Source organism: Cetorhinus maximus, chromosome 11, assembly GCF_964194155.1.
Source record: "Cetorhinus maximus chromosome 11, sCetMax3.hap1.1, whole genome shotgun sequence".
Taxonomy (NCBI): Eukaryota; Metazoa; Chordata; class Chondrichthyes; order Lamniformes; family Cetorhinidae; genus Cetorhinus; species Cetorhinus maximus.
The window spans coordinates 77,370,260-77,385,283 of NC_135889.1; the positions used below are offsets into that span (position 1 = coordinate 77,370,260).

The 15,024-nt window shown below is 45.9% G+C and overlaps 1 protein-coding gene across 3 annotated transcripts in view; it reads left to right on the forward strand.

Annotated features, from left to right (window-relative positions):
- LOC144686698 (sodium-driven chloride bicarbonate exchanger-like) overlaps window positions 1-15,024 on the forward strand; it is a 344,112-nt gene that overhangs the window by 234,958 nt on the left and 94,130 nt on the right. For all 3 annotated transcript variants that reach the window (XM_078552275.1, XM_078552273.1, XM_078552274.1), the window contains one exon: window positions 7,433-7,566. In XM_078552275.1, the coding sequence (XP_078408401.1) occupies window positions 7,433-7,566 (134 nt within the window). The remainder of the gene's footprint in view (window positions 1-7,432; window positions 7,567-15,024) is intronic.

Genomic DNA, 15,024 nt, shown 5'->3' on the forward strand with positions numbered 1-15,024 from the left:
GATTCCTACTGGAGGGAATTCAGTTTGGAATTTTCCCCTCACCACTTTCATGGCAGGCTGATGATGGATCTGGTTTCCCGCTGATTCATGACGAGAACACTATTTGCATGCATTACCACGTCATGAATACTCATTAAAAACACAACTCAACAGAGTCACGTTCTCCCTCCCAATCTTGTGCCACATCAGTGGGAAATTAGACAGGTCTAATTTTCATTTGGAAATAAATGACCTGCATCTCTTGGCTCTCACTTTGCATGTGGCTTTGAGGTGAATGCAACATTCAAAGCCTACCTGCAGCAGTGCTGCTGCAGGTTCTCACCAATGCTAGTGAAACACTACATAGGTAGGGGTGTAGGGTTGACCTGCTCACTGGCTTCCTCCTTACTCCGGGTGGATGTGTTCTGCAGATCTTAGGCAGGGCTGCACTCTGACACAGAGAGCAGCATTGTGACCGGAGAGTGGTTGGGGTGGGAAAAGGATGATGGAGCCAGGGGAGACGATGGGAAATGGTGGGGTTGCGGTGGGGGGAAGGAAGAAAGAGACATGAGGGACAGTGGGCTATGTGGGGTTAGAGAGAGGGGAAGGAGGAAAGAGAAATGGGGGCAGTGGACTATGGCCATGCTGGAGAGGGTGGGGAATGATGGCAGGCAGAGGGAGACCAAGAGTGGGGAAGCTGCAGCCCGACATGGAAGAATGGAATGCAAACACAGAAGTGGATGGATGGGCATCGAACTGTATGAATGTGAGAGGATATACGCAGACCCTGGAATACGACGTTGGGGAAGGGTTGTGTTAGTGTGGAACAAGAGGGGTGGGTTGCACAAAGAATCATGGAGAAGGATGAGTCATAGAGCTCTACAGCACAGAAAAAGGCCCTTCAGCCCATCGAGTCTGTACCGGTCAAACAAGTACCGAGCTATTCTAATCCCATTTTCCAGCACCAGGCCCATAGTCTTGTATGCCATGGCATCACAAGTGCATATCCAAATACTTCTTAAATGTTATGAGGGTTCCTGCCTCTACTACCCTTTCAGGCAGTAAGTTCCAACCACCCTCTGAGTGAAAAAATTCTCTCTTACATCCCCTCTAAACCTCCTGCCTCTTACCTTAAATCTATGCCCCCTGGTTATTGATCCCTCCAGCAAGGGGAAAAGTTCCTTCCTGTCTACCCTATCTATGCCCCTCATAATTTTATACGCCTCAATCATGTCCCCATCAATCTTCTCTGCTCCAGGGAAAATAACCCCAGTCTATCCAATCTCTCTTCATAACTAAAACTCTCCAAACCAGGCAACATCCTGGTAAATCTCCTCTGCACTCTCTGCAGTGCAATCACATTCTTCCTATAATCCGGATTCCAGAACTACACGTAATACTCTAGTTGTGGCCTAACCAGCGTTTTATACATTTCAAGCATAGCCTCGCCGCTCTTATATTCTATGCTTCGGCTAATAAAGCCAAGTATCCCATGTGCCTTCTTAACCACCTTATCTATTTGTCCCGCTACCTTAAGGGACTGGTGGACATGCACACCAAGGTCCCTCTGATCCTCGGTACTTCAAAGGGTCCTACCATTCATCGTGTATTCCCGTGCCTTGTTTGTCCTGCCCAAGTGCATCACCTCACACTTATCTGGATTAAATTCCATTTGCCACTGATCAGCCCGTCTATATCCTCCTGTAATCTAAGGCTATCCTCCTCACTATTTACTACCCCACCAATTTTCGTGTCATCCGCAAACTTACTAATCAACCCTCCTACATTCAAGTCTAAATTGTTTATATATACCACAAACAGCAAGGGACCCAACACCAATTCCTGTGGAACCCCACTGGACACAGGCATCCAGTCACAAAAACACCCCTCGACCATCACCCTCTGCTTCCTGCCACTCAGCCAATTCGGGATCCAATTTGCCAAATTTCTTTGGATCCCATGGGCTTCATTATCAGTCTCCCATGCGGGACCTTATCAAAAGCATTGCTGAAGTCCAAGTAGGCTACATCAAATGCATTGCCCTCATCTACACACCTGGTCACATCTTCGAAAAATTCAATCAAATTAGTCAGACATGACCTCCTCTTAACAAAACCATGCTGACTGTCCTTGATTAATCCCTGCCTCCCCAAATGTGGACTGATTCTGTCCCTCAGAATTGCTTCCAATAGTTTCCCCACCACTGAGGTTAGACTGACTGGCCTATAGTTCCTTGGTTTATCCCTTCCTCCCTTCTTGAATAACGGTACCACATTGGCTGTCCTCCAGTCCTCTGGCACCTCCCCTGTGGCCAGCGAGGTACTGAAAATTATTGCCAGTGCCCCTGCTATCTCTTCCCTTACCTCACTGAACAGCCTGGGATACATTTCATCCAGGCCTGGAGATTTATCTACTTTTAAGCCTGCCAGGCCACTTAGGACCTCCTTTCTTTCTATGCTAATTTCTTTAATTATCACAGTCCTTCTGCCTGATTTCCACACCCACATCGTCCCTCTCACTTGTGAACAGTAACACAAAGTATTCATTTAGAATCCTACCTACATCTTCCAGCTCCACACACAAATTACCACTGTGGTCCTTAATGGGCCCTATTCTTTCCCCAGTTATTCTCTTAATCTTAATGTATTTGTAAAATAACTTTGGATTTTCCTTTATTTTACCTGCCAATGTTTTTTCATGCCCCCTTTTTGCTTTCTTAATTCCTTTTTAAGTACTCCCCTGCACATTCTATACTCCTCTAGGGCTTCCACTGTTTTGAGCCCTCAGTATCTGCCATAAGTATCCCTTTATCTCTTTATCCAATCCTGTATATCCCTGGACATCCAGGGTTCCCTGGATTTGTTGGTCCCACTCTTTATCTTTACTGGAATATGTTGGCCCTGTGTTCTCCCTATTACCTTCTTGAATGAGTCCTACTGCTCTGACGCAGGTTTACCTAAAAGTAGCTGCTCCCAGGCCATTCTGGCCAAATCATATCTGATCTTATTAAAATCGGCCTTCCCAGAATTTAGAACTCTGATTTCTGGCCCATCCTTGTTCTTTTCCATAACAACCTTAAATCTAACGGAGTTTTGATCTCTATCTGCATAAAGCACCCCCACTGATACCTCTACCACTTGCCTGGCTTCATTCCCTAAAATTAAGTCCAGGACCGCACTGGACGGGGTGCATAGGAGATTCACTAGGATATTGCCTGGGATGAAACATTTAAGTTATGAAGAGAGGTTGGATAGACTTGGGTTGTTTTCATTGGAGCAGAGAAGACTGAGGGGCAACTTGATCGAGGTGTACAAGATTATGAGGGGCATGGACCGGGTGGATAGGGAGCAGCAGTTCCCCTTAGTTGAAGGATCAGTCATGAGGTTCAAGATAAGGGGCAGGAGTTTTAGGGGGGATGTCAAGATAAACTTATTTACCCAGAGGGTGGTGATGGTCTGGAATGCTCTTCCTGGTAGGGTGGTGGAAGCGGGTTGCTTCACACCCTTTAAAAAGCTCCTGGATGAGCACTTGGTGCGTCATAACATTCAAAGTTATGGGCCAAGTGCTGGTAAATGGGATTAGGTAGGTAGTTTAGGTGTTTCTCACGGTGCAGACTCGATGGGCCGAAGGGCCTCTTCTGCACTGTGTGATTCTGTGAGCGCCCCGTCTCTTGTAGGACCTTCTACTTAATAAGCTCTCCTGGATGCATTTTAAGAATTCCATTCCCTTTAAACCTATCACACTATGACTGACCCAGTTAATGTTGGGGAAATTGAAATACCCTACTATTACTACCGTATTATTTTACACTTCCCTGAAATTTGCCTGCATATCTGCTCTTCTATTTCTCTCTGACTGTTTGGGGGCCTATAGTACACTCCCAGCAATGTGATTGCTCCTTTTTTGTTTTTAAGTTCTACCCATATTGCTTCATTTGAGGAGCCTTCTAAGGTGTCATCCCTCCTTACTGCTATAATTGATTCCTTGATCAATATTGCAATACCCCCTCCTCTTTTACCTCCCACCCTATCTTGCCTGAAGACCCTATATCCTAGAATATTGAGCTGCCAATCTTGCCCCTCTCTCAACCATGTCTCTGTGACAGCAATGACATCATACTTCCATGTGTTAATTTGTGCCCTCGTCTCATCTACCTTATTCGTCAGACTCCTCGCATTAAAATAAATACCATCCAACCTTGCCAAGCTCCCTTGTGCCTTAACTGGCCTATAATTCCAAGCCTTCCAGACTCACTTGCCCTCTCTTCTAATTTTGGCTGTGGATCTCCCCCTGCTGAACCTTTTAGGATCCCATCCCCCTGCCAAGTTAGTTTAAACCCTCCCCAACAGCACCAGCAAACCTCCCTGCAAGGATGTTGGTCCCATTCCAGTTCAGATGTAACTTGTCCGCCTTGTACAGGGCCCACCGCCCCCAGAAACGTTCCCAGTGTCCCAGAAATCTAAAGCCCTCCCTCCTGCACCATCTCTCCAGCCACACATTAATCTGGACTAACCTCCTATTTCTATACTCACTAGCGCGTGGCACCGGAAGTAATCCAGAGATCGCTGCCTTTGAGGTCCTGTTTTTTTAATCTGCTTCCTAGCTCCCTAAATTCTGCTTGCAGGATTTCATCCCTCTTTCTACCTATGTCGTTGGTCCCAATGTGTACCACGATCTCTGTCTCTTTTCCTTCCCCCTTTAGAATGCCCTGCAGCCATTCAATGACATCCTTGACCCTGGCACCAGGGAGGCAACATACCATCCTGTAGTCACGTCTACGGCTGCAGAAATGCCTGTCTGTTCCCCTTACTATTGAGTCTCCTACCGCTATTGCTCTTCCCCTCTTTTTGCTCCCCCCCTGTGCAGCTGAGCCACTCACAGTGCCATGAGCGTGGCTGCACTCCCCAGAGGAACCATCACTCTCATCGTTTTCCAACACAGGAAAACGGTTCTCGAGCGAGATGCACCCTGGGGATTTCCTGACTACCTGCCTGACACCTTTCATCTGACTGATAGCCACCCATTCCCTCTCTGTCTGCTCTTCCGTAAGCTGTGGGGTGACCATGTCTAAAAACGTGCTATCCACAAAATTCAGCCTCGCGGATGCACCTCAGTGCCTCCAGCTGCCGCTCAAACTCCAAAACTCGGAGCTCAAGTAGCTGCAGCTGGCGGCATTTCCTGCACACGTGGTCAGCCAGAGCGCAAGGAGAGACTAGGATTTCCCACGTATGGGCCTCGCCTATAAAACTGTGGACAGGTTGGGCCAGTGGAAAGGCCATCTCGGGAATTTTACCACTCCCCTCCCTGCAACCGTGCCAGCGAGGGACTGTAAATTCTGCCCTTGGTTTCCAATCTTAATTCCAGTCTCGCCAGAAGTTTTGGTTTCCTTTAGGCTCTGTTTCAAAGAATGCAAGCTTTGAAACCATGGATTCCATCACACTAATTCAGTTTGCAGTTCTCTAAGATAAATATAGTTTGATTAATTGAGACAAATGAGGATGAAATAATTCCAGATATTCAATTAATTTTCAAGACATGGTTGTCGCTGGCAAGACTGGCATTTATTGCCCATCCTCATTTGCACTTGAGAAGGATGGACCTTCTTGAACTGCTGCAGTGCTTGTGGTAAAGGCACTCCTATAATGCTGTTAGATAGGGGTTTTCACCCATGAACTGAAGGAACAGCTGGCTAGGCGCCTCAGATGCCACATATGGGGCTAGATTTTGCCGTCGGTGAGCAGGGGGGATCCCCCGACGTCATCCCGCCCCATTTAAATTTTCAGGAAGGCGAGGGCACAGCGAGATCAGCTGTCCGCCTGCCAACCTGTCAATGGCCAATTGAGGCCATTGACAGAATAATTAAAACAATTAAAGGCCCTGCCTGTCCAACCTTAAGGTTGGTGGGCAGGCCAGGAGCCCCAGCGGGCTTCTGAAAAAACATGAAACCTCATCCATCGGCGGGATGAGGTTTCATGTAGGGTTTAAAAAAGTTTATTAAAGTTTCACTGAAATTTATTAACATGTCCATCTCGTGTGACATTGTCACATGAGGGGGATATGTTAAGGATTTTATTATTTTTCTGTTTTTAAAGTTTATACAGCTTTCGGCGATCTCCCTGAGGCTGCACTTTGCCTCAGGGAGATGTGCGCTCTTTCGTGTGCATGCGCAAGAGCGCACACTTGCATTTGGGGAATCCCCCCCCAGCCTGCACAGGAAGCGCATAGCGCTTCCCAGCGGATGTCATGCTGGGCGGGCCTTAATTGGCCTGCCCACTTAAAATGGCGGCGGGGCCCGCTTCTCCAGCGGGGATCAGCTCCCTACCCGCTGGAGATTGGGTCGGGCCCGCCCACCTGACAGGCAGAAAATTCTGCCCATGGTGTGCTTCACCCATTTGGACCTAAAATTGCAATTGTGGCCCAACTACAGCATTGTACCCTGATTTGCATATTTAAATAACCTCCTGTCTGAAACAGGTGGGTGTGCTATGTATTCATTTACCAGAGTCCTCAGAATTCATCAGATGGGCCTTGGATGTCCTAGAACAGCTGAGTTCAGGTGGAACTATAAACATTTAACATTATTTAAATACAAGTTATTTCTTTCTAGCTGTAATCAGATCACAAAGCTGTGCAACATTTGAAGTATGGTGACTATTAGGGACAAATATAAAAGCTATATGCTTTTATAAGCAAAGCAACAGATCTGTTTTTTTTAATGTTCAGTTGAATCATAATATCTATACAATTCTCTGGCATGTTATCTATGTATCTGAACATAAACACAATTAATTTGAATAATTTTCCCATTTGAATCCATTTGATAAAAACAACTTTTGTCAACAAACATCCCTTTATTCACATAACATGTAACATTCTAAAATCATATTGCATTATTATGAATTGTTCAGCTTTCAGTTTTATTTAAACATTGAATAAAACAGAACAGGGACAGGACAATTAATTTAATTTATCCTTCACATACCTTAGGAAAGGCCCATACTGGGGCGAATCACTGGGACTGCCATTCCAGGAATTTTATACTTTGAAGTCATATGACAGTATTTGAAATAAAACAATGAGTGCTGGATATACACAGTAAATACACAGGAGAGAAAAGAGAAAGGATTATGTTTTGGGTGCAGAATATGATTTTTACCTTTAAATTTAAAACCTGTGTGTTATGAAATTTATATGAAATGTATATATATGTATACAATAATAAATGTTAAGATTTGTGTCAACTAATGTAGATTTGTATAATGTTGTGACCCAAAGCTATTCACAGCAGACTTGTATATACTGAAAAAAATGGCAAAATGCTATTTGCAGGATAATGGCTTAAATTACTTAGGAAAATAAGTGAAATAATAAAATAATGTATCTTCTTTACACTTTTCAGTGCAATATACTTCAATATTGATCTATGCTAAAAATAACATGTTTTTTTTTACAGAGTGCAATTGAATCTCTGTTTGGAGCATCTATGACAGGCATAGCATATTCACTGTTTGCAGGGCAACCGCTAACAATTCTAGGAAGCACAGGACCAGTCTTGGTGTTTGAAAAGATATTATATAAATTCTGCAAGTAAGTACTTCAACTGTTCAATTATATATACTACACAGATTGAAGAATGACACCTGTAAAAACACCCTACTTTTCTAAAATTTCTAATTTTTGAATAAGAGGAAGTAGTGCCTGACATTTCAACAAAGTGTGTAATGCTACTAGCATAGTGTATACAATTGTCCTTCCTTAGCTGTAACCTTTAATACCATGTGCACAGGGCAACCGTCTGAAGTGACATTTCATTCATAAATTTGAAAAAGTGTACTTAAAATGGCTGACTCTCATGTAGAAAATAAAAGTCTTGGGAAATGTATTAACGTGCAGGGACATAGCTATCATGATGTTGTCAGTATATGAATGCATTGCTTGGTATGGTACTGAGTCCCCCTGAGCAAGAAGGTCTTGGTCCAATTTGTGGCTTGTGCTGATTTATAATCAACTCACAACATGCCAGCATCTCTATTATGGTAGCCACACTGCCACAAAAAATGTATTGAGCTGAACATTGGGGTGCTTAAGCAATGCTTCTGCTGCCTGGATGACTCTGGAGGAGCCCTGCAGTACTTGGCAAAGCATTTAACATAACCTGCTGCCACCTGCACACATTAACCTGCATGAGAGCACAACCCCTGTCCCCAGGTAAACGGTGAGCAGCAGAGAAGGAAGAGGAGAGGGAAGAATGTTGGAAGTACAACACATCTCCTTTCTGACTGAGGTATCTGTGATCAGCTCATCTGACTGTAGTATCAGTGAACACAACCCCAGACTTTGAGTGGCTTCTGTCCATGCTGCGGTGGAAGTTGAGGCATTGCCTATTCGATGCTATGTCATGGTGGAGTCTGCAAGTGTGGTGGTGAAGTTGGCCGCCACTTACACTCTGGAAAGTTCTAATGTGAAAGACTGAAGGGCAGAGGAAGGCTAATGGGCATGCACAATGAAATGCATGGTGCTTTGACAGGCTGCAGTCGCTGTCAAAGAGCACAGAGGAATTAGCCAACCTCACAGAGGGCTTTTCACAGAGTTTGGAGCCTATCCTTTCCAGAGTGTAAGTGGCGGCCAACTTCACCACCACACTTGCAGACTCAACCATGACATAGCGTTGACATGATTGTCATTAGGTGGTGAAGGGCGAGGCAGGCAGTCTGAAATCTGCCTAAGCACCAGTAGCTGGCACACAACAACCCCAACTGGCTAGCTAGTGAAACAACAAAGGGGCAGAGAGACTCCAGGCCAAGGAAGGCAGTACCCAAACCGACCACAAACAGATAGGCGACCATGTCAGCACTGTGGAGCCAGATGACCACACAAGCGAGAGCCATGTCCAGCAATCTCAGTGCAGTGTCTCAACTGCAACCACCTGGGACACTTCGGAAAGCTATGCAGAACTAAGACACCCAGATGGGCAGAGGATCACAAGACAATCCATGAGGTTGAGGTAGCACACCAAGACTTGTGCTTCTTGGGTAAGATCAAGGATCCTGGATTCTCTTTTTGGAATGAGAACATCTCAGTAAACGATCAGCTCACTAATTTTAAATTAGACACAAGAGCCAGTGTTATGGTCCTCTCGGATAAGGAACCGTGACTGAGGGACCTCTGGCTACGAACGACAGACAACCACTCTACTGGCCTGAAAGAATCCAACTTCTGGTCATAGACATCATCCTTGAATCACTAAGGTATGGCAACAAGCAGATATTCAAAGTCATTTATGTCATCCAAAACCCATCTTTTTCTCTCTTAAGCAGAGATGCCTGTATTGCCCTTAACCTTCTTAAAATGGCAGAAGATGTCAAGGCAACATCTGTCATCAACTGCACGGAACTGCAAGTTTCCAGGAGGCACACCAGTAAAGGGACTCCCAACTGAGACTTCAGTTCTGAACTAGCTTCACACTTTGCAGAGCCGGTTTGTCGAATCCTTTTGCAGGTGGCAGAAGCTCCTCTTTGGTCAGATCAGCTAAACCTTGAGATAATTACCACTGTACTTCAAGTGGAAGACACACAGGAAAATGACCAGCAACAGAAGAATGAGCCCCTACCCCAGGCTTCAACAGTTGCTGTCACACTACCTGTAAACACCATGGCACAGACACTACAACCTCCAGCCAACGTGCAAAGCTGCAAGATGATGCTGGAGCAAGGTACAGACCATCAACTTGCTGGAGCACACCTTAGTGAGGCATGGAGACACACGGAAGAACAGAGTGTCGCAATAAAAGCCAAACTATAAGGTGAGCCCACTGATGAGGAACATCCAAATGACAGGGAGAGACACCTTCAACTCCCACTAAAATCACAGTGGACCACATAGAAAAAGACAAACTGGGTTCATACCACGAATGATTGGAGTGAACACTCTCTAGAAAGAATGGGATAAGCTGGTGGTCCCCGCACAGAGCAGATGAGGAGTTGACAATGAGAAGTTCAACTGTACCAGAAGAAGACAACCAAGTGCCAGAAGCATAGACTTCAACTCAAACTCTGAATCAACAAAGGTTGCCCAAATCAACAGAGCCTACCACTTGTCCGAATGTGACCAGAATGAGATTTGGAAGAATTGTCAAGTCTCCAGACCATCTGAATTTATGAAGTCAGAGATTTGAAGGGAGGGGGAGGGGGGTGGTGGGGAAGGGGGATAATTATTGTAATGTAAATACATTAGGTAAAGACTTGGGGGGAGGTGTAGTATAAGGGCATATGGCAAAGCATGGGTTAATATGAGGCTGCAAAACATTACCGCCCATAGTGTGATGTAAAGAGACACATGATCTGAGACTAGAGTCAATGATGGACTGGACAAAGAACTGTGTAGAAACAAGCATGGAGTTTGCTCATAGCTTGGGTTATACCCTCTCTCTCTCTTTCTCTCTATGTACATAGTTATGTATTATCAAAAAGTACATGTTCAACCATACAAGACTCAGAACCTTTCACAAGACTTACTGAACATACAATACACAACATATTGGCAGCGAATGGAAAAACACAGATCCTCAGAGCACTCAATTTACTCAGAAGTATTGCGGAGAAAGAAACTTGAAATTGGCAGAACAAAACCAAAGAATGTTAGAGAGTGCTAATTGCTTGCAATTAATCTTTAAAAGGAGTTGCAGATGTGATCCTCATTCTACTGAATGACCATGTGCCAAGTAGTTAGAATCTTCATTTTGGAAATAGAGAATGGGAGATTTATTTCTGATAAATGAATAAAAACTTCTTGTTTATAGATTCCAAGTTAAGAGATTTTATATATATTTGCTTTGGTATTTGCGCTACCTTGCCTATCTAAAGAAGGAAACTAAACAAAAATCAAACAAACACAGAAGGTAATGTTACTGCGTGACTGCATTACCTAATACAAGAATTAGTGAGAATGAGAAAGGAGCCCCTGAAAATCAAAAACCAGCCCCTGCATTTGGTCTCTATACCAGTTTGGAGAGACCAAACGCAGACTAGGTGACCGCTTTGCGGAACACCTTCAGTCTATCCGCAAGCATTACCCAGACCTCCCTGTCGCTTGCCATTTCAACACACCACCCTGCTCTCATGCCCACATGTCCGTCCTTGGCCTGCTGCAATGTTCCAGCGAAGCTCAACGCAAACTGGAGGAACAGCACCTCATCTTCCGACTAGGCACTTTACAGCCTGTCGGACTTAACATTGAGTTCAACACCTTCAGATCATGAACTCTCTCCTCCATCCCCACCCCCTTTCCGATCCTCCCTTTTTCCAATAATTTATATATTTTAAATATATATATTTTTCCCTTCCCACCTATTTCCATTATTTTTAAATGTATTTCCATCCATTGTTTCATCTTCACCTTTTAGCCTATTTCGATCCCTCCCCCCAGCCCCACTAGGGCCATCTGTCACATGCTCGTCCTGTTTTCTACCCTTAATGTCACCATTAGCACATTCCATAGCTAATATCACCACCGTCAACACCCCTTTGTCCTTTTGTCTATGACATCTTTGGCAATCTCTTCTTTGCCTCCACCTATCACTGGCCCTCTATCAAGCTCTACCTGTCTCACCCCCCCTCTACCAGCTCATATTTCACCTAATTTCTATATTTCCTCAGTTCTGATGAAGAGTCATCCGGACTCAAAGCGTTAACTGTATTCCTCTCCGCAGATGCTGTCAGACCTGCTGAGTTTTTCCAGCTATTTTTATTTTTGTACCATAGCCTCCAATGTTGTTTATGAGAAATTTGAAGCCTGCTGTCTTCCCTTTTGCACCATAGACATGCTTCTTGCAGATCAGGCATTCTTCTCCAGCCACTTCCAGCACCTGCTGCAACAAGAATGTCCTCCTCTTTAAGTGGGACAGGCTGGCTTTAAGTGGTGCTAGTCTTTCATAATTCTGCACCCCCTATCCAGGGATGTAGGCATTCAGCAACCTGCTTAGCCCTGGCTGCACACTACAATCATGGTAATGAGCAGGCAGGATAAAGTTTACATGCTGACTGCATTGGAAGCAATAAATATGGGTTAATTGCACATTGCAATCCCTGTGCTTGTTTTGAAATCTTATGGCCTGCATGTTTCAGCAATTCACTGCGTAAGGACATGTCTCATAACCTCTGTCATCAGTCTCTCAGTTCACTGATCAGGGTTGAATTAGTATTGCTGATTCAACAGTTGATTTTAGTGTTAGACTTGGCAAGGCAACTTCACTTGCACTTCTCAATACATGTAGCAGATGATAGCAGTCATGGTGGATTCCTCTACCATACTGTGCCCGGCCCCAAGGGGATCCTTCCTTGTTGCATCATATCATGTAGTGTGTGGCAGCTTAGACATGTCTGCAGAAACCACACCTCAGCTTGAGTAGCCCAAAACCAGTTAATGCATGACGGTCCCTGGCCCAAGAGGACTTGGGAACAGACTAGAAAGTGATGGCTTCTGGATTCCAGAATTTTTGGACCGAGATCTAACTCAGTATCTCTTTGTCTTCTGGGTCTATAGGGAACCATTTGGACAGCTGCCATGTTGATCAATGGCTAGCCGGAATGTGGTCCTATACCAGTGTAAAAGACTGTTCACGTGCTGTTGCTGTTTCAGAGTAGCTGCACCAGAAACCACCTCTGCAATAGATCGACGAGGGCCACTTCTTCTGTCCCAAGAGTCTCTCAGTTCGTGTTTGTAGCCAACCACCCCTTTCTCAGCACAAACCTTGAGGCAGCACCTGGAAGACACATGAGATTAGACAACAGAAAGGTGACGCAGTGGTACCAAAGGAAACCCAGTGGTTTTCAGCCGTAAGGAGCATACATAGAGACAGAGAGAGATAGAGGGAGAGAAGTTTCATTTTGTGGTCAGGGTCTAGATGGAGGTTTTGGGGATTGTCCATTCTCCCAATGTATGCTGCTAAAGTCTGTAGTTTCTCAAAACCATTATTCTTTACACATTTGCACCTCTGCATGAAATGGGAGCTTCTTCTCCTTCCAGATCTCTCTTTCTTCTCAGCCATGTGATCTGACATCATTATTAAATCAGCATCATGTGTGCTTCTGATGTTAACCCTTTACGAGAAAGAGAGAGAGAGAGAGAAAAAAAGAATGAAACATTCTTTGGATTAGGAACAATTATGGGATTCAGTAATATCATTTGATTATTGTGGTGTTGTTGGAAGTTTGTGTGCTCAGAAGTCTTACTTCTGATGATTGTCTCCTAGGTGTTTGCAGATGCCACATAGACACTGTGAATAGGGAAAGAATACAATGAGGGTCATGGAAGCTGAAGTCCTTCACTAGGAGAAGATGTCCTTGAAGATCTCCCTATGGGCGGAATTGTCCCAGATTTGCGCTAAGTGCGGCAGTGGGAAGGAAAAAGGACATTTTACCCACCGGCCGCAATGGCGGGATTTCACACCATATCGCCCCCATTCCAACCACATTAATTATGCATTCCTGGGAAACATGCTGAGTCACTGGCTGGGCGTCCTCTGATTTTCCTGCCCCGCTGTCACCTTAGGCCTTCAGTAAACTGGGTGCCCTATTTAAGGGCCGTCCCTGCAAAGAACTAGCACTCTTCAAGGGATAGGAAGCTGCTGGGAACTGATGGCTGCCAAAGGGAGGAAACATGCTACTCCCAGATTTAGTGACACCTCCCTGAATCATCTACTGCACGCAGTGGAGGCCTGCCGTAACATCCTCTACTCCCCGCTCTGGAAATTGCGTCTCATCCCGCTCATGGCTCCAGTCACCGCACAAACACTGCGCGCAGTGCCATGCAGCCTGCTTACTCTCTCTCCATCTGTTTTCATGCAGGAGAAGCTGGCTCACATCAGCTGGGAGAAGTCCCAGACCAGGGGTGGAGTGGACCACATCAGGCCCCTCACTCACTTTGAGGAGTGTGCCATCACGCTGACTGGTGACGACGTGGACTGTGTCTGCGGTGACGGTGAGGTTGGTGGCGAACACCCATGTGAGGTTCCTGCACCACATTATCTCTCTCTCTCTCTCAATGCAACAGTAAATGCTCTCTCTCCTGCTTTTGACTCTGCTGCCATGCACTAATTATCTCTGCTTTGGTTCACAAGGAGCTCTGCCAAGTGACCAACACCCTCAGCCAACCAGTCCCTCAGCTCCATCAAGGTCCACACCTCCAATGAAGAGGGCACCTCCTTCATTGAAGAGCTGGAAATAAGCAGCCCAGAAGTCCCATCAAAGCGCTTATGCTCACTCTACACCAGTGCAGAGACACACACCTTGGTGGGACCTAGATGTAGAGCAGGGTTCACAATCTGGTGGTTACTGCACGGACACGTGTCCGCAGCAGGAGGAGGCAGATTCACCCGAGCTCCCTGACACTCTGAGGACTGCTGGGGTAGAGGCACCTGTGAAGCCCAAGTCAGATGATGAGCCTCTGGATTCGGCCTTCCAACTCATCGTGGAGAATCAGCAGAATGCGGGGGAATATCATGCAGAACTATTGGAAGCCCTCAACAGAGTGGCACGCAATTCAGAGGAGTGCGTCCGCCTGCTCTCTGATGAAGTGGTGCCCACGTGTGTGCGTATGGAGGTCTCAATGGGAAGGATGGCGGATGCTATGGAGCCCTTGGTCCAGCAGACCGCAGAGATGGGCGCAGACCTGCACTCCATCGCGGTAGCTATGGGTAAGCAGTGGCAACATGAGAGGGAAATGTGGCACCTTGACATCCTTCCAGGTGCTCCTTCCCCTCAAGGAGTCAGGCCAGGGCCCTCAGGCACCCAAAGGGAGGAGGGGTGGCAGTTGGACACCCCTGGGTCAGCCACTCAGAAATCTCAGAGCTTGTCTGCTCCCTCCGAGTCCTCTTTGCCTGTGACCCCTCAACCTTGTCCTCTGTTACCGCAGAGGGAGCAGCTGGCCCACAGGAGGACAGCCAAAGAAAGCCTGGATCCTCAAAGCCTCGGTTCTCCAGAGGACCCACGCCGTAGTCATCAGAGGCAACAGTGCCAACCATTGCACAGGCTGTCTCCACCCTGGCTG